This window comes from Ruditapes philippinarum, unplaced genomic scaffold, assembly GCF_026571515.1.
Source record: "Ruditapes philippinarum isolate M1 unplaced genomic scaffold, ASM2657151v2 ctg9719_1_1_1_1, whole genome shotgun sequence".
In the NCBI taxonomy this organism is placed as follows: Eukaryota; Metazoa; Mollusca; class Bivalvia; order Venerida; family Veneridae; genus Ruditapes; species Ruditapes philippinarum.
Window position 1 is genome coordinate 1,787 of NW_026861345.1, and position 20,915 is coordinate 22,701.

Below are 20,915 nucleotides of genomic sequence, written 5' to 3' on the forward strand. Positions count from 1 at the left end.
ATGTACATAAATCTTAACAATTAAGTCAGTCACGAAAAATGATACAACCAGAAAATCTGAAAATTTCTGATCAAAATGTATTTACAGTATATGTTCGAATGAGACGTAATGTTGAAAACATGTAAATCCTGATAAAACTACTCTGCGTGATTGACTAGATGTTATCAGACGTAACTCATGTAAACATTCAAGTTCATATAAAACTGACAATCAGTAGCTGAAATATGCATCGATCTGTTTTGTCGGACGATACAATAAAGTGAATTTACGTTATAAACAAAACTTCTGTTCATGTACAGTGTAAGATGATGTTGTAAAATAACTACATGATTATATCATTCTTTTTTATTTGTTTTATTTTTTGTTTTGCTATTGTTTTGTTTGGATAGATCTACAATTTTCAATTCTTGTTACATCTGATCATGACCTTTCCGCAATCACGTGATTGTGCCTTTTCGAAAGCTTCAGTGACATTTTCCAACTCAAATCTATGCGTGATAAGAGGTTTGATGTCCATCTGACCTGAAATTGAAAGTAAATCAATTAAAGTAAGTTAATTCAATGTATCTATGTGATGGGTTATGTCTAGGTAATGTCTTTTTTTCATATTTTTGAGTTGACAATCTCCATTCCCTACTTTAGTTACCGTTATTGTAGAGTCCGACAAGACCCCTTGAGTGACATGTCAAGATCAAAAGATGAAACTGGCTAGCATTGAAATAAGATGAGAGAGGCTGAGGGGCGTGTTTGTTGTTTGGGCTCAGTGTAAATGACGAAGACTTATCATTATTCCTTACAAACACACATGTTTTCTTTCAGAGCAGATGACTTTGATGTGTACTTATTTAAAGTATTAAGTGTTCAGTTTATGCATTTAGATCAGAATTGCATTCATTCTGGTGTTAATTATATTCCAAAGACAGTATCATATAAATTCTAGTAAATAACGCATTTCTTTTATCTCTTCACTTAAAAAAAAACGATATAAAATTTCAAATATATCTTAAACTTGAAATTTTATTTTGTATGCCGTTTCCATAAAAGTTATATGACTTGTAATATCACTGTCTGATATCATTTAAAAGCAAAAGTGGGGACTTCATAAGTATCAGCTTATCACTGCATTATATATAAGGTGATTTGTTAAAAAAAATTATACTTTTTTTTTGAATTATGAATGTGTATAACTGCTGTAAGATATGACTTACCAGATGATACAAGGTCAATTGCGAGTGGTGTGCAATATAGGTATGCCCTAACACCTAATATATCCACTTCCCTAAATGATGCGTTAATTATTGGTACAGTAACATTTGCTTCTCCGAGCCCAACCTGTGCCACACGACCACCACTCTTTGTAGACTAAAATTTAATAGGAAACGCCCCTTTTAACCATAACCTTATATGAGCCACGTCACGACAAAACAAACATAGTGCGTTTACGACCAGCATGGATCCAGACCAGCCTGCGCGTCCGCGCAGTCTGATCAGGATCCATGCTGTTCGCTTACCAACTCTATTGCAAGTAGACAAACTGATAGCGAACAGCATTGATCCTGATCAGACTGCGCGGATGCGCAGGCTGGTCTGGATCCATGCTGGTGGCAAACCCATTATGTTGGTTTTGTCATGGCGCGGCTCATATGTCTTCCTTTCTTGAGTTTGTTCAGAAACGATAATTGTTGGTCGCTATAGCAGACTAATTCAAAGAGGCATGCAAATAATATAATTTGAAATACTGAAGGACTGGGTGAATATCTCAAAACGCTGAACGATATAAAATGGTCAAGACATTGAGCAACATATCCATCCGATTGTTTCATCTTTTCATAAAAAAACACCTTACTTATTACATATTTAATTTACAAACATTCTCCTTTGTCATTTGAAAACAGTTATGTTTATAAAAGATTGCTGTACTATTTGGCTACAAGTGTAACAAACACAACAACAACTCACTCGTATGGCTGCCCTTATAGCACTTGGTGAACCACTACATTCTATAGCAACGTGTGGTTTCTCACCAAAACACTCCTCTACCATTTTTTCAATTTCCTCTGGTTCTTTAGATCTCACGTCTAGTGCATAATCAGCTCCTAACTGCTTTGCCAGTTTAATACGAGATTCAAGCACATCTGTCAAACAAAAGAAAAGTTTACAATCTAATTAAACCATGAAAACATAAAATAACTTGCAAGTTAAACCATTATCACAACAAGAATAAAAAAGATACCGCGTGTGATATCATAGGCGTTTGTGTTGTGAATCTTTGTGTCAAATTATGTTTATTTTCCACATCTCTAATTTGTTCTTAAATTCCATGATATTTATAGAAATTTCTTAATAATGATAAATATCATTTTCAGAAATTTCGACATAAACATGTTCTTCAGCAGAAACAAACATGTCATGTGGAATTTTATATAATATAAATAAAAAATGGATAAGATAACCTGTAACACAAATGTTTGTAGCTCCGAACACCCTGGCAGCCATCATTGACAGTAAACCCATGGGTCCTATAAATCAAATATCATTTTACTAAGTTATTATATTATAATTTATAGATATGATTAATTACAAAAATTCATTAACCCAAAACTACTATAACAAAATATTAATTTGGTACTAATATTTCCTCTCATAACTTAACAAATAGTCTAACAGTCAAGCCTTTTATCCCTTTACTTAATTGTTTTATACATAAACCAATAAAGGGTACAAACTTGGCACGCACTTTTTTTAAAGTTCCTCTCCCCCTCCTTCAAAGCACCCAAACAATCCAAAGTTTAGTTTACTCATCTCATCAATTCACTTAATTTAAACATCGTTAATTATTATAGTAAATATTATAACTATACCTGCTCCAGTAATGAGAACATTGTTTCCAGCAGACACTCCAACACGGCGGCATCCATGCAGGGCGACAGCAAGAGGTTCGAGCATAGCGCCTTCCTCTGTACTAATGTGGTCTGGCAACCTGGAAAATATAAGGTTTAAGTTGATAAAATTAATTGCGTTACTTCAACGTATTCTCAATGACACTCATAGGCAGTTATGCATTAGAAAATGTAGCATGCACTTTGTAATAACGACATCTATTCTCTTGAAAGTGTCACTTACCGGAAACAGTGCTTAACATTCTCAAGACAATATCGTGCCATGTAACCCCAATGTCCAGGAAAACCATGTATCGCTGCCTTCTCACATAAATTGAACTTTCCTTCTCTACAATCAGAGCACGTTTCACAATAGGAAAATGGATCCATGGCAACTTTGTCACCTATAAATTTCAATTATTAGTGTAGTCAGTATTTTCGTTTTGCTGTACCTTCTAGAAGGTACATGTATACTGAAAATAACAAAAAATCTAAAAGCGGATGGTTATTGCTTAGTGGTTACATTACCACCGATTTTGTACAAGAATGATGTAAAATAAAGTTTCTTTCCTTGCCTGATGCCTAAGAAGATATAAAAAGTTTTTAAATAAATTCATTTAAAGTATAAGTGAATAAATATGCTTATAATGATAGTAAAGCTGAATAAATAGGGTTCAGTTTACCGATCTTCAGAGACGTGACCCCTTCACCTAGCTTTGACACAATGCCTGCGCCCTCATGTCCTAAACCATAGGGATCCTTACTTTCAAGACATTCCGGAATTCCGTTATGATTCCAGAAACTAAGATCCGAACCACATATTCCAACATTTTCTACACGGATTTGTACCTCTGCAAGAATATTGAAATGATCCCTACAGGTTCAAGAAATTAATGTCTTTCAATTTGATGTATATAACGCAGTCTTATTTAACAAGAATAAAATCAAATCAAAATTCTAATCAAAACTTTTAAAATGGACTAACAATGGTCTGATGCCGTAGAATGAAATATATGAGTTATTTGAGTAAATAAGAACAACTATCAACTAAATACAATGATAATGGTTTCAGACTTTTGATCCAAATGGTACGTTTTTCGATTCCGTATTGTACCAGATTTGTTCAAAATAGAAATACCAACCTCCGGGGCCTGGTTCTGGTATTTTTTTGACTTGCTGAAAAAAGTAAAATAAAACTTTATTTTCACAAATGAAAGATATAATATAGCTATTTCATATATTTATGATGCAAAACCAAAGGCTTTGTCTTTAGGGTAAGATTAAAACTGAAGTTCAGTTAATCTTTTAAAACAGATATGTGAAGAAAGTGTAAAATGTCATGAGCAATTAGTAATTTAAAAATTTTTTTTACTGCTTCAATTTTCAAAATATCTTTGACTTCTGCAACATTATTTGTAGAAACAGTGTCTCCCTAAGGTTAACTGTTAAAAAGCATTCATGCGGACTGTTTATAGCACATTGTCCTCAGGTTAAAGCTTTAAAAGACCAGGTTACTTATCTGAACAGAACCGTGTGAAGGTGAATATGTAAATGTAAGATTTTATTCCCCCATTAACTGTAACCAGAAACTCTTCCTAGTCATATCCTGTCTTCTTTCTTTATTTATTGCTTGGAATTATTAACAGCTGACAGTATTTCACTAAATCACCTACTATCTTCAATCATTTACTAATAAAGATTTCTTTGAAAGCATACAAAATGTTTTCAAACCTAAAATTTACGCATTTCTTACAAATTAAGACTGTCTTTATGATAAAATGAAGGAGCTAAATATTGTTGAACTTGCTAAATTGATAGAGTCAAAGAAGCCGTTATTATACTCATGTACGGCATTTGTATCAATGGGCCGTGTTTGTTTCCGCTTGTTTCATATAGTTGTATAGACAGGATGATATTCGTATTTACATTTGTATGATATAGCCTATATACATTCAAGGACTAACTTTACTGTCCATGTAACAAATACAAAAAATTTGAGGTAAAAAAAATACAACATATCAAATATCCTCGGGGCAAGAATGATATATATGTAAATCTCCGGTTAACTAAGGTCAACGTTTTGGTTTGAGAAGTAAAATTATAATGCGGTCGAAAAATCTAGGCCAAAACTTTTAAACTTAATTATGTATGTCTTGTTTAAATAGTTTCTCGTTTTTTAGTTTGTTTGTTTCTTTAGTTTTTTTTTGTTTTTTGTTTTTGCTTTTTTGTTTTTAATAAATAACATAATCTAACATAATCATTGAAAGCTTGATGTGGAGATAAAGCTCGCTATCTATGTTAAATGTCCATAAGATGTACTTTGTTCGCTCCGAAGATCTACTTGGAATTATAACAATAATTATACACCTAACAAAGATTAAAGGTTGGTATTGTCCATTATTCTTGTATAAAAACTTCGTTCACAGGGAATAAAATGTGCATTGCCAGATAACATAACGCGTGTCTGCGCCGTTGCTGTACATTTTAATATAAGTTTTGGCGCCACGTAAAATAGCTTCTTGAAAAGACGGACCCGGTAATTTCATTATCAAAACATTACTGTCAAATAACATCGCACTAGCACATGAAAAGCACGACGAAGCCGATTTCTTTTAGGAAATTAGGCAACGAAACGCGACATTACCGAAGCATACATTTCCTTTTATGCAAGAATAGTGCAAATGCATCTTTTTGCGAGCATTCATCTGCAGAATTCATCGGCCTCATTTTATCATTTGCCCTGTGGGCTCGGGCTTTAAATGCGCCCATGCAGATGACATGCACGAAAAATGATGCATTTACTCTCTATTGTTGGTAAGTAACATTGAAAGAAATTAGTCTGTACGCTGTTGTATGCAAAAAATTCTAAACTAGATATTTTTAGAAATAAATTTCAAACCAACTTACCAAGCGGACATCTTCTATTCCATGAAATACAGCTGTTAAATTTGCCTCAGTCATTATATTTTAGAATTGATAAAACATAAAAAATCTAATTGTGTTACACCAGAACAACACGAAGTAAGTTTTACTAATGTTGCGCGCTCTAACCCTCCGCCAAGTATAAACGTAATTAAAAGTTAAACTACCGTTTAAGTACAAAAAGTTTATAGGGTTTAACAGAAATGGTGTTAACTTGCATTTATTTTGAAGAAGAAAAAATGTAAAATTGACCTTGAGTATTTGACGTGTAACGTCGTCAATCCGTGACGAATATGTGATGGTGATTCAATTATGATATTTGTTAACTGTATTTTCACAATATTTTACAATTATGTCTGTATTATGTACTCGGTCTAACGATGTAAAAAATGTGTTCATCAACCCAAAACTTGTGTGTTCAAGAACAAACTTTAAAAATACACCAGTATAATAATATTATAGTATTTGTTCCTTTCTGCTTTATTGTAATGTTTGATATAGTTCCAGATCAAAAGCAAGACCGTGAAAATGTCTTCCACAAGAGCTAGCTCGGTTATAATAAAGGTACAGTCTGAGGAAGGAAAACTAGGGGGAGTATAGTATCATAATTGCCTTTTGGCGTGTTAAGTTTCACACACAAATATGTTTAGGCGATTGTTAGAAATTGCAGGAAATAATTAGTAAATAATAGTCTTCTTTTCGCTTACCTAAAAACATTCTACGGTTTACAGGCATATAGAAAGGTTCGCTAATGCCCATGAACAGAATTACGCGACACACAAAACAAGTCTCTTATTTTCACATGTTTAGTTTTGTCTTCATTGCCCTTGAAGGATCTCGCTTTTTCTAAATTTCATTTTCTTAATAGATTTTAAAAATTTAACTGGGTTAATGTAAATTGTGACTGGTTTTCAATTCAAGTACAAGTATGGAATGTAACACAAATACAAAACACGCCGCTTATGATGAATTCTAATTAGTTGGATTATGTTTCGTGTTATTTCCTTTTTGCATTTGTTTATGGTTAATTTCGCATAATTAAGACTTTCTGATATTTCTTTTTTTAACAAAAGCACGACACTGTTACTGAATCAACATGAAAGTGTGGTAAGGATTCAATAATAATATTCTTATGATAAAAAAACGCATTGAATAGAACGCATTGAATAGACGCAAAATGGTAAATGATATACATGTAATCCGTCTGAAAGGCCAGTTATGCTCAATAAATGTTGTGGCTTTTATTACTCAAATTTCTTTTTCTTGGTGTCCTGTTTCAATTACTTTTTTGGCTAATTTCCTGGACTGTCTTTTGTCTCTGATGCTTTTTGTCAATTAGTACAGTTATATGACATTTTTATTTTGTATAGAAGTAAAAGTAAAAAAACGACTTTGTTCAGATTTTGCTTCTTTTATGACAAATAATTCCAAATCCAGCCTTACTTTCTTTAGATGATAAACATTTAACAAACTCTGAGATCATTATTTAGAAGTTATAAAACTGACGTTTGCCCTTTCTAAAAAAAGAAGAAAACTTGATTTGTTGTGTGACTAATCTGTACATTTACGCAAATGTACACGCTGACTATATCTGAGTTAAAGGTATGTTTAAGGTTTAAGAAACATAAGTATATTTGAGCCGCGTCATGACAAAACGAACATAATGGGTTTGCGAACAGCATGGATCCAGACCAGCCTGCGCATCCGCGCAGTCTGATCAGGATCCATGCTGTTCGCTTAAAAAACCCTATAACAAGTAGAGAAACTGATAGCGAACAACGTGGATCCTGATCAGACCACAGGAACTTGACATTTAATCAATAGATCACAAAATATGCGTGTATTAGTGATATAGCCCTTATCTCTATATAGTGTTTTTATATAGAGATAAGGGCTATATCACTAATACACGCATATTTTGTGATCTATTGATTAAATGTCTAGTTCCTGTGATCAGACTGCGCGGATGCATGGATCCATGCTGGTCGCAAACCCATTATGTTGGTTTTGTCGTGACGCGGCTCATTTCATCTTTTATATGATAGTCGTATACACTGATGATATCCGTCACGGCCTATAAATCTGAACAAAAGCAACATCCTCATATGTAACCTTGAGTCGCCTAACACAAAAATACATAAATCTATGGAACGCCAAAGGAACATGAACTCAAATAGTTGAACCACAATTGTTTATTTGATTTAGATACTCAAACGGGCAAATGAATAATAAATGTTCAAATACATAGTTATGTTGGCGTTCCGTATAAAGAACAAGTAACGATAAACATAAGGCCAAAATATTTAATATTTCACCATCAGTACATTTCATTTTTATGTTTATTACATTTATCAATTCCAGAATATATAGATCTACAAAACATAACAAAAAAAAGAAAGGAGGATATATAAAAAAGTGAAAGGATTAAAATGAAATCACATCTTCACCAATTCAGTATAGCATGATAAAATTATTTCATACATTCTTAAATAATAATTTTCATGACAGTTGCAACATACGGTACATAAGAAACGACCATGACACAATCAAATACAAGAGGTATCTTTAAAACAGATACTCAGCTAAGGTAAACTTAGATTAATTGTTTTGAGCAAACTCTAACTCAAATTTGCGTTATTTCTAACAGGTTGTTACTTATTAAAAAAGATTCATAAGATTTCTTGAATGTAATTCAAAAATGTCTACATATAAAATAAACATGTTCCGCTTATACATAATATTATATAACTAATATGAAGAACCAATTTTGTTGTTGATCAAAGTCTAATCTTTATTACAAATGATCATAACTTTCATGCATTCTTTTGTCCTCGCCATCTTAAACGCCTCGTTAACCTGTTCCAATGGAAACCGGTGAGTAACCAAAGACTTTACACTGACTTGACCTGCAACAAGCAAACGTTTTCTTTTTAAAATTAACCGAAATATAATATAATAAGATATATACATATCTCTCCTCTGTCCAAATATTTGAATAAATACATTCATTTTAATATATATAATATAATAAACTTCAGGACAAGAAAAGGCATTTGTAAAAATGTCGTATTACATGTAGCTTTAACATTGGCATCGCTGCCAATCGTCGAAGGTGAGTCCTTGAACACAGCATGTTTATTGTTTGTATGAATAAAATCACAGCGATGAATATGTCATTATCACATACTAGTAGGTTGAATTTATGCATGTTTATGAATTTATAAATCACATAGTAAAAGCAAACAGAGAAAGCTCATATTTTAATGCTTTGCAATCGGAAAAAGAATATATTGTCTTACCTGAGGCTATCATTTCACGTGCTATTGGATAACAATGTGCATTCACGGACACTCCACGGATATCAACTTCTCTTAAACCAGCGTTTATTATTGGTAATGTAACAACATTTTCTCTCAGTCCACTGATTGTAACGTTGCCGCCATTGCCGGTTGCCTAGAAAAGTAGCTTTATCTGTAGTTGATAGTTCTACTCAAACTCAAAAATAGAATATAAGGCTTGCGACCATATTTTGAATACTGCAGTAGGTTTAGTACCAATATGCTTAAAATTTAGTACAAACTTAAATATATGTAAATTCAAGACACTACTTCTGATTTAACTGACAGACAGATAATCGTATGTTTATTGGGTAAATGCTGCTTTTTTATTATTTTTAATATATGTATAAATATCAAGTATTTATAAAATAATGAATTCACAGCCTGAAAGTTAGTTTGACAAAAGTACCTATGCACATTTTCTTTTAGACTTACATAGATAGCAGCCTGGATACTGCTCTGGAATCCAGTACTATCTATAGACATGTCAGCTTTGCCACCCAATGCATCTATAACCATCTTTGCAACTTCTTTTGGGTCCTTGATAGATGTCACGTTCAGTGCGAAATTAGCTCCTGCTTTCTTGGCTATGTTCAGGCGGTAATCATGTTTACCTATAAAGCAGTGTTATATCCATTGAAGGCCATGTGTCGTACTAAAGTAACATGTACTTGGCATACATACAGAAATATTAATTACAAAATGAATCTATTCGAAAAAAACCGACCTATTGTAAGTTAAATAAATCAAAGTTACTTGAACCTTCTAAAACATTTGTATTGAGTCTTGCGAATTACTAATGTTTTTAATACAGATATTTCTTCTACTAACAATACCCCAGACCGCTAAATGCCACTAGCAGTTTAAACAGAAACATTTTGCATGTTGTTGCTTTTTTAAATATAATTTATGCAATGATTTGTTTTAAAAAATTCTTTAATTTCTTTATATATGTGTTTTACGTGCTACTTGACTTCGCAGTGTTGTTACGTTTTTCTAATCAGTAATTTTAGCCGGTGCTATAGGGTGTGACTATACAACAAAGCCAATAAAATTAGTCTAAAATGTTCTGCTTTTTTGTTGTGGCCATTGCTCTCAAGGGTTCTCAAGATTTGTTAAGATTTTTCATGTCGTTGCTTACACAACCAATAGGAACTTGTTGTATGTCAATTTGACTAACCTGTTATTACAATTTTGGTGGCACCACTTGCTTTAGCTGCGATAACTGTCGTTACACCAATTGGACCTAAAAATATAAGTATAAAAATATTTTGTGAAACTATTTACGCAAAAAGAGTATTAACTATAAGTCAGACCATTTTTCTACTTATCACACAGGTGGACTTTCAGACATCCCTTCACTGACTTGTTTGTCTGTCTCTTGCCAGACTGGCGCCCTTTCAGGTGGCACAGATTTGGTATATTGTTGGGACTGCATTCTATGAATATTGATCTTTAGTCTCATATTACACAATACCAAGGAAGAACATATGTGCAATTTACAGTGGTTATTTACATAATGAAAACATCTGCTAAGAAATGGGTAATGTGTTTCCATAATAAGTAGCAAATGTATACGTTTGATTATTTTTAGTAGGTACACGTATTACATTAATTGAAGAAGGCAAAACCGACATGTTTCAAGAAAGACATTTCTCAAAAAGTATGTTTTATCGATCAATTTTAATCCCAATTTGGCTAATATTGCGACGCAAAAAATTCCTATTGCTCAAGCACTAAGAAGAAAGACAATAAAGGGCTCGTAATCATTGTGCAGAAGTTTCTATCTCTTTTTTTAATTACCTTTGCTACCCTACAGAATTATTTTAACATTTTTAGAACAAATGATTATTTCTGAGGCGACCTAAATGTTTAAAAAATGTGTCTAGACTTACATACAAACAACCTATTAGCAAATATTTATCTTACCGTCACCAATAACAAGAACTTTGCTCCCGAGACAAACGCCTGCACGGCGACATGAATGAATAGATACAGTAAGGGGTTCCATCAAAGCTCCCTCTTCAGTGCTCACATTTTCCGGTAGCCTTGAAAGATAAAGAATATACCTGATAGTTTGATAATGGTATAGAGAACATGTTAATTTCAAACAAGTGAATATCATCAAGAATTTTCTAAGAAATGGCATAGAACAAACGTCCACTTTTGTAGGTAAAATTGAAACAATAAAAACCGTCCACCAAGGCATTATTGATAATGTTACATAATCGGTTTAACAACGGTACTGTTAAATGCTAGCGATTGTCCATGCCCCGTAGCACCGGTTTAAATTTAACAGTGGTTAAAGTTGGATAAATGTAATAGCTGATTTACAATATTCTGGAATCAGCTATAACTCACAGATAATAAAATTAAATATTAAAATTAACTGAATAGACATAGCTTGACTAAATGACTAAAAAAGCACTAAATATTTATTGTCTTAAACAAAGAATATTTTTTTCGGATTGTTGTATATATTGTGTTACTATTGAGACACTGTCGTTAAAATCAAAGTTGCCAAAACAGATAATTATATATCATATCATGTAGTATTTAACCAGAAAGAATTTTCAGAAAGTGACGAATAGCACAAAAAACAGAAAGTATAAAATAACATACTTGTAACAATCAGAGGCTCGATGGACAAAGTAGTTAGACATGCTTCCCCATGTCATTGGTGTACCGCATACTTTAACATCTTCACATATGTTGTAGTTTCCTTTCTTACAGTCCAAACATGACATACAGCCGTACACAGACTCTAATGCAACCTTATCACCTAATAGAACGAGATGAAATATAGCGTTTGAAATATGTCGATAAATATATCACATTGACTTTAAACAATTACATTATATTGGTAACTGTTATATTGAATTTTCCTAAACCTGCTGCGTGTGTACTGGGTTTGCCCTGCTTTGAATTAGGAACAGTCATATACAAAGTTAAAGGCATTCCGATTATTAAAATGCAAACATTTTGAGCTACAAACAGTAAAAGGCTGTTCAAATGTCAAAAAGGTGACTATACTACTTGCAAAAGCTATTCAATTTCGGTTCTATCAGATAAAAGGTTAATGTACAATCTCAATATTATACTCTTAAATTTGCACATCTCACCAGTAAATTATAATCTCTTTAATACAGCTACACAACCGTTACAATAAAGATAAATCATTTTTGGATATATACATTTACTGCAACTGTTATGCGTAAAAGAAATACAATTCCGCTAAAATGAGATATGAAATCAAAGAAACTGCAATATGAAAAGTGAATAAAACTCAAAGAGAAAATTGATATGACCAACTGTCATTTTTTCAGAATTGCAAAATACCGCTATATATTTTTCTCTTCAGCTTGCGAAAATAACTCTTTGCATATAGAGGAAATTAAGAAGTAAAAAGAGTCCATTATTGTGCCAAGTGTAACATCTAATAGTTTCATTGTTAAAATGGTAAAGAACATGAAAGTAATGAAAACAGATTACATGTATAAGCGGGCAATTTAAAGCATTGTAATTTAAAACCAAAATAAAGTGCTAAAGTATTATAAAATTCTCAATTAAACGCATTTAAAAAAAAGATTAAAATTCAAAGTTCTGTTACCTTTGAGAAGTAGTTAAGACTTCCTTTAATTATTAGCTTACACAATAAAACCAAATGTTTAGCAAGCACATTTTAACTCGTACCCACTTTAAAGGAAGTAACTCCTTCCCCAAGTTTGCTGATGATTCCTGCTGATTCATGTCCAATGGCTAATGGCTGTGTGACATCATGTTCACCCAAATAACCATTGTCAAAGATTTGTAGATAAGTTCCACAAATACCAACATGTTGCATTCGAAGCTGAACCTCTGCACAATAAAACCAGAAAGCAATAGATAATAAAAGCATATGAAATTAACACAAATTTTAAGTCATTTATGACCAGCGTGAAATGTATACTATTGATCTTAATAAAAAAAAGTGCGCCCCATTAAAGCAAAAAGCTACCAAGCGACATTTTGGCCAAAAATGACTTTTGAACATTTTTCATTATGTTTTAATGTTATCCTTAATCTGTAGAAATATCTCTGTAGTATCATGTTTATTTACAGACATATAAGGTTATGTAAAAAGGTACAATGTCAATATTTTCCCATTTAGTAATGCAAAAAGGTACCATATGTATACCAGTTTGAGCAAAAAGGTACCAAGTGTCACATAGTACCTTTTTGCATTGAATGACTTTATCAGTTTTGAGCACTTATTTAAATGCAAAAAGTACCATGTGTCACATGGTCCCTTTCTGCACACACAGAATTTACGACCCTTAAGATTATTTTATATATGAAATTGTTTGCTTGGTACCTTTTAGCTTTTTAATGAATACACATAAGGCATCAAATATAACAATGTATCCCAGAGTATTGTTTTTGTTTGAAATTGAGGAATGATAACAGTGTGAAGATAATGATAGTGTATAAATGACTTCTTCACAAAAACGTGGACGTAAAAAGAAAAGTCATTGACTATACTCTTGCCAACAAGATACATGGGTCATATGGAAGGAGAAGCATGACAGGGAAGCGTACATCTGCAAATAAACTAGATTATGATATAGTTAGATTGGTGAAACAGCATAAAGAGTAATTGCTTAAAATGAAATCTCATTGTACAAGAAGAAAAACTGAAATAAACAATACCTATCTCATGACTATGACTTAAACATTAAAAAGATGTGGACACTGTAAACTATTGAATGTGAAATGAAAGAAATAAAAGCAACATATATACAGGAAGGCAGTAGGCACATCAAGAACAATATATTGAACATCAAAAACAGAAAGAAAATTCACAAGAAGAAAAGGTTAAAAATAAAGTTGGAGCAAAAGGTGACACATGCGTTTATGTTGCATGTTTTGATCTCAAGGTCGTTGTAACAACCCCTTCATAAGTGAGTGAGCTTTACTATTCAAGAAAACGCTGTTTCTACACAACTTGACAGTATATATTCCTTATGAGACAAAAATGTTGTATGTCATTTATGGGATAAAACCAGCTGCAAAGAGAGGCATGTGAAATAGCTTCCTGCTTAATAAAAAACCCTTTTTTACTTGCCAGAGTGGTAATGTCAAATAAGTCATATATTTTTCAGATTCATAGGGGGGACAAAACAGAAATTGAATCGTAGCTGCGTCTCTTCTTTTATATTATCACAAGTTCCAAGTTTAAGATTGATCATCACAAATTTCTTGTATCGGGTCACTCAAAGATGGAGTGACAACTTGACTGTTGAAGGGGCAAAGAAAATAATTCCTGTATAATTATGTATCATTCAGTTGTGTTCTCTTATATAACTCAGGCCAGAAAATCACAGCCATACATTGCTGTGCCAATGAAATATAAGCATGTTTTTTTATTTCAAATACTTCATTAAAACAGTGTCCGAGACTCAAAACATCCATTGACGGACAAAGAGTAAACTGGCTACAGGTGAAATGGATACAGGTCAGTATTTGTAAATTACAGCTTCAATGCTGAAGATTTTATGAACATAGAAGTTCAGAATACAGAATCTAGACAAAAAGGAAATATGTATCAGTGGCCAAATGGTGAACAAGATATGAAATTTTAATACCAGACCGCCAGTTTTAATTCAAAAGAAAAATGACTTTGTTACTTTGTGTGCAAAGAAAGTTATCCCAAAAGAGTTCCATAATTATAATGCCACATAACCAACATACAGGATAGAAAATGGTTATGTCACGATGGAATCGGACGAGAATGATTCTGATTTTAACTAACAATGTAAGAGATCTTGACATAGGCATTGAAATTGATCACAGAAGAAGACTTTCAAAACATGCAGTGTGATATTTGTATCAGACATTTACTGAAAACACAAGAATTTCATATTTTTATTTGCATCATTGTTGAATAAAACTGTAAACAAATGATGCTTTTGTTAATATTGTTGGGACAAAAAGGTGCCAACTGCCATATGGTACTTTTTTGATATATTCGACAGCAAATGTTAAAAATCATACAATGCAAAAAGGGGCCAAGCGATTATATGGTACCTTCTTGCATTTGTCGGTCAAAATATTTATTAGTGCAAAAAGGAACCATTTCCTTTAATTGATTAATTATCACTAATTAGTGATATATAAGCTTTCCAACTTTTTGAGCATGTACATTCAAATATTATCTAAATATATGTGAAGTTTCTTTGCCATGTCTTAAAAACCTGATTTGATATGGAACTTCAAATCTTTAAACGCGATTTTCTCGAAAACATGAAAATGTCACTTGGTACCTTTTTGCTTTAATGGGGCGAGTGATATTTAGCCGTTTGCTGTTAAAGGCAAATTATGCCTCAGAAATCCATATCTTATTGATTCTTTAGAAATACCAAACCTGTGTTTAATTATGTATAAATAATGCATATCAGACGTTTAAGAACTGAAGAAAGTAGCGCTGAATATAGTCATGTGTTGTAAAGGTCGCAAAATTTGAACAAAGTAGTGTTTTGACTTCCATACAAAATACAAATACTAATTCACTTGCCAACAGAGCTAAAGATGTAAAAGATAGTTCATGTATGTAGCAAATATATAAACATGTATAATATTGGAAACTATAACAAGATACCAAAAATAAACATTTTTTTTGAGAAATAAAAATTATAGCATTTTCGAGGCATAATGGCCCTGTAAGGCATGACAATTTTAAATGAATTGAACGTCTAATTACAAAATATTCAAGTGGTTGTTTCCCTTGTATGTTTACGTGATGTTTACCTGTAACATGATATATTGACCTTGAGAATGAGAGGTTATCGATCGAATGGTCTCCGTCATTAAGCTACCTTATATTTTGTCGCTAGTTTAATTTACGAGTTTTCCTGTTAAAACATGATATTTCACCGTTGAATGAGTATATCCTTGTTTATGTATTTCATTTCTGAATTCAAAAATCCTGCAAACTAAAGGGGTTGACAGACCTTCAATTTAGCATGTAAGGTTCAAACTTACCCCCTGAGCCTGGTTCTGGAATTTTTGTTGTTTCCTACAAAAAAAGAAGATAAAATATGGTTAGAAGCGTTTGAGATAATGAACACTCGTGCATTTTGAACATGATATAGGGTGCAATTAAACTGTGGATAACTGTTATAAAGACGGTTTTACAATGACATAAATTTGTAAACATATTTACATTGTAATTCCTTTTTATGCCAACATTTTTTTATGAATCATCTTTCATTACATTTAAATGTTTATCTTTTATAAGAAAAAGATTTTTAATTCACAAAATAAAAACGGTGAAAAAAAGGAAAATCACAATAAGTGTTTTGTATATTTTGACATATAAGAATGCAACATTGACAGTCTTTGTGAGCAGTAGTGTTCCAAAGGTTTAACTATATGACTATAATACCGCCTCCGTGGTCGAGGGGTTAGAGTCGATGACTTCTAATCCAGTTACCTCTCTGGCGTGGGTTCGATCCCCGGGAGATGCTTTGGTAGTTTAGCGCGGAGGAAAGGTAGTCTAGTACTGGTGTAACTCTCCAGGAACGATGGTTAGGAAACTACCCGCCTATATGACTGAAATACTGTTGAAAAAGGCGTAAAATGAAACAAACAAAATATGACTATAAAACAAGGGGTTGGGAGTTTGATCCCCTCTCTACTCCAGCTAAAATTACAAACAATTTTTTTCGGATGAACTTTAAATCAGAGGTTCCATGCAATGGTGCCTCTTACTTTGCATGTAAAAGAACCAGATGTTTCTATGAGATTTGAGTAACTTCGGCATCCGTTGCACTATCCTCCAAAAATGTAAATTATCAGGAGTGAGTTGACTACAATATATAAACCTATACACATAAAAATACTTGCCAGAAGCACCAACGTAGCAACTTATGGAGTCTTAATAGCTATGATTGCACATTAAGCTCTTGCCATTGCAAACGTTGAGCTAAAAAACATAACAAAACAACACTATATAAAACAAAATTTCGTTGCCTTACCAAGCGTAAATCTCCCTTTTTGTGAATTACAGCTGTTAAATTTCCATCCGCCATTTTTGAAAACCAAAATGAAATAACAATGACTCAAAAATAACACAGTTTCATCAAAATCAAATGTTCGTTTCGGTCCGATACTATATGCTACGGAGCGTAAAGTAGTGTTTTAGTATATGGTTTTAAATACACGCGGTGTAGTCAAAACTGACAACTGTAAAATGCGTGGAGCTGCGACATCGTCTGTTCCAGCAGCGGATAATGCCTTAAATGATGTACTAGCTAGTACAATATCAAGTTGCTATGTAGCTTATGGTACAGAAACAACAAAGAAAAGTCTAAAATCGATTTAAATATTTTAGTTAAGGGAAACATATTCAGCTTTCTTCTTACTATATTTAAAATGACAATTATTTGTTCTTGCATGATCTTGTTTTAAATCGGCACTTTATGGCATGAGTGTGGAATTATGCAAAACAAATTTTAAAAAAATAGTACCAGCATATATTTTGTCAAATATATGTAGTATGACTTATTTCTTTATGAAACAAATAAGACTTGTATAAAAGAAATAAAGTTTTTTTTTTTTCAAGTTCAGAAGTTTTTTCTTTCCCATTTATATTGGTGAACCTTGCTCGACGTAAATTATGAAATTTGATAAGTGTACATATTATCCGCCATAATTATGACTACCAAAAGTCAATAAAATGACACAGATTTAGGGGAAAGGTCAATGCCTTCGTACGAGAACATTAGTATAAAAATATCGTATTTCAGATAGAGGTTTTTTCTCCGTTAAACTTACCGTAATAAGACTCTTATTTAGAAATAAAATAAAGTATATACTAAGAATTACAGTGTATTTATACACTATTTCAAAAATAACAAATGTAAATGAGCAAGTGCGTAAACTTGAAAGAGAAAGAGCAACAATAATCAAAATAGTAAAGTCCAAAAAGGAGGACAGAAAGTTCATCGTTTCAAAATCCACAAATGTAAGAAAGGCTAAAGTAATTAGCTTTATAGGCATATTGTGACACTTATTTATAAATACTACTATAAATGACGACCAACACACATTACCATTGCTTTCACGTAAACATTGCTTTCTGTCCACCTGAATAAACAATCAATGTTTTCGCTCTTTCTTGTATTCTATATGTAAATCAAAGTGCTGCAGCACTGAATGCGACGGACATGCAACCGGAGAGACATTAAGGCTTTTTTTAGAAAAAAAAAAACACAAAAGATATAACAGAGAAAATTTGTTCCATACAAGTTCGAGATTTGTAGAGCAATATATTTTATGTGTCCCAATCTGATGTAATTCAGAGTTTCTACTTATACAGAATGAAATTTATGCCTAAAAACTCTGGTCAAACTTGTAAATCAGTGTCCTTATCGATTTATTCCAAGGAATGATATGTAAATAGAAAAAAACTGTCAACAAAATATTTCTAAAATAAAACCATGCAAATTAACTTCAAGCATAAAACATTATACGTGTGAGAATGTTATTTAGAATTGCTTCGTGTTATATCATAGTGGGCATATAGACAATAAAATATAAGTCATTTGTATTTCTATTTCTCTTGGATATGTCTCATTAAAATATTTTGGTTAAAATCATCAGCAATTAAAAGTGTATTTTTTAGATTTTTTTTATTTACAAGGTTAAGATGTAGAGGCCAGAGCACCTCGTTTTTATTTTAATTTAAATGTCACTTAAGCTGTTCTTTTCAATTTCACACTAAATTCCATTTTCTTACAATTGTAAGTATTGCATGTAAGCAAAGTAAGTATCCGCTGGTTTATTACATGTATAATGTGTACACCCTAATCGCCTGCAGGTGAAGCAGAATCTATTTTTAGAATAGCGAATGTTAACTCATATCGTGACCTAGAAAAAATATGTAAACAAACCACAAGAATCGGAAGTAGAACTGATATTATAACTTCCTTCAATAAAGATTACCATGAAAGACTACATGGTAGTAAAGTGTTGAAAAAACTCTCTTGTTACATGCATTTTCAAAAATAGATATTTATACTAACCATTATACTGTATCTAATTTATCAATAACTGCTGAATATTCAGCTAAACCCGCGGTATGAGTCACGAAAATAGTTCTTCTTTTATTTATGCGCGAGTTATTCTAGAGTCACGAAAAACTTTGATTTGTTAATAATTATGTTTTGTATAATGTAGAAATATTTATGTCCTTCTAATAATTTTTTGGAACTCGGAGCTTACACCTTTATAATAGTATAATTTGCTGTCCTACTTTTTCGACAGCTGTAAATCGTTTCGGCAGTAATTTGCATATTGCGCAATAATACTACGGGACTACAACGTTTTTATCAAACAAATACGTTCATATTTTAACTTGGATAACTTAATTTGAAATTGAAAAGGCTAAATATGGAAGATTTTAAGATATCCCGACAAAGTATGTGAGTTTTAAAGGATCAAATTCATGTACTATTTCATGGGCTGTTATTCGGTTGAGGACACTTTGCGCGATTGTAGCAGACGAAATCCCATGTGTAGATGACTTAGCTCTGAACGCGCCTGAGGGCGCGTCCGTCGCAAAAAGTATGCAAGAACAACGAGTAATAGTCTGGTTCTATAGAAAAGCTAATTTCTTTAATGAGGTGGGTGTCTGTTCTGCAAACTTGTAATGACTTACAGAAAAAATCCTTATTCATAACTATAATGATAACAAGAACTGTCGGAGGACAGTAACGCTCGACTATTCGAAAATTTGTCACAAGGGTGTTTCATTGAGTATAATAATGCTTACCTATATGAATACATAAAATTGTCCGAAAAGGTACAAACTCTTCAAGTTTCAATACATTCCCTTCAGTAGTTATGGAGAGACAAGCTTACATGCAAAAACTTAACCAAGAATTTCTAAGTCGAAAAAGGGGCATAATTATGCAAAAAAGCAAATCAGAGTTATGGGACTTGTACCAATCATCTTAGATAATCACAGAGACCAAGTGTGTGAAGTTTCAATCCATTCCCGTCAGTAGTAATGGAGATACCAGCTTACATGCAAAAACTTAACCAAGAATTTCTAAGTCGAAAAAGGGGCATAATTATGTTAAACAGCAAATCAGAGTTATGGGACTTGTGCCAATCATCTTAGATAATCACAGAGAACAAGTGTGTGAAGTTTCAATCCATTCCCTTCAGTAGTTATGGAGATACCAGCTTACATGCAAAAACTTAACCAAGAATTTCTAAGTCGAAAAAGGGGCATAATTATGTAAAAAAGCAAAATCAGAGTTATGGGACTTGTGGCAATTATCTTAGATAATCACAGAGAATAAGTGTGTGAAGTTTCAATCCATTCCCTTCAGTAGTAATGGAGATACCAGCTTACATGCAAAAACTTAACCAAGAATTTCTAAGTCGAAAAAGGGGCATAATTATGTTAAACAGCAAATCAGAGTCATGGGACTTGTGCCAATCATCTTAGATAATCACAGAGAACAAGTGTGTGAAGTTTCAATCCATTCCCTTCAGTAGTTATGGAGATAACAGCTTACATACAAAAACTTAACCAAGAATTTCTAAGTCGAAAAAGGGGCATAATTATGAAAAAAAGCAAATCAGAGTTATGGGACTTGTGCCAATCATCTTAGATAATCACAGAGAACAAGTGTGTGAAGTTTCAATCCATTCCCTTCAGTAGTTATGGAGATACCAGCTTACATACAAAAACTTAACCAAGAATTTCTAAGTCGAAAAAGGGGCA

At 32.5% G+C, this 20,915-nt stretch overlaps 2 protein-coding genes across 2 annotated transcripts; both read right to left on the reverse strand.

The window, feature by feature from the left end:
* Positions 1-414: 414 nt before the first annotated feature.
* LOC132715317 (sorbitol dehydrogenase-like) lies at positions 415-5,797 on the reverse strand (the record flags this gene model as incomplete). Its single annotated transcript, XM_060698311.1, has 8 exons — positions 5,787-5,797; positions 3,563-3,753; positions 3,124-3,283; positions 2,862-2,980; positions 2,454-2,519; positions 1,960-2,135; positions 1,209-1,362; positions 415-522 (listed from the first exon to the last, which is right to left on the reverse strand). Coding segments are annotated over exons 1-8 (985 nt in total), but the record flags the coding sequence as incomplete, so codon positions are not given.
* A 2,293-nt stretch (positions 5,798-8,090) lies between these two features.
* Positions 8,091-17,385, reverse strand: LOC132715318 (sorbitol dehydrogenase-like). The gene is made up of 9 exons (XM_060698312.1): positions 17,155-17,385; positions 16,160-16,193; positions 12,833-12,997; positions 11,762-11,921; positions 11,069-11,187; positions 10,320-10,385; positions 9,575-9,753; positions 9,101-9,254; positions 8,091-8,707 (listed from the first exon to the last, which is right to left on the reverse strand). The coding sequence occupies exons 1-9, from the start codon at positions 17,206-17,208 to the stop codon at positions 8,586-8,588; spliced, it is 1,053 nt and encodes a 350-aa protein (XP_060554295.1). The 5' UTR covers positions 17,209-17,385; the 3' UTR covers positions 8,091-8,585.
* Positions 17,386-20,915: the final 3,530 nt, after the last annotated feature.

What these genes read in the sequence shown, in the direction of transcription:
- LOC132715318 (XM_060698312.1), bottom strand. Translation starts at nt 17,208, where the DNA reads ATGGCGGATGGAAATTTAACAGCTGTAATTCACAAAAAGGGAGATTTA. An exon ending in TCCAGAACCAGGCTCAGGGG is followed by an intron (nt 12,998 to 16,159) that starts GTAAGTTTGAAC and finishes TTTATTGTGCAG; the next exon opens with AGGTTCAGCTTCGAATGCAA. An exon ending in ACGTGAAATGATAGCCTCAG is followed by an intron (nt 8,708 to 9,100) that starts GTAAGACAATAT and finishes TGCTTGTTGCAG; the next exon opens with GTCAAGTCAGTGTAAAGTCT.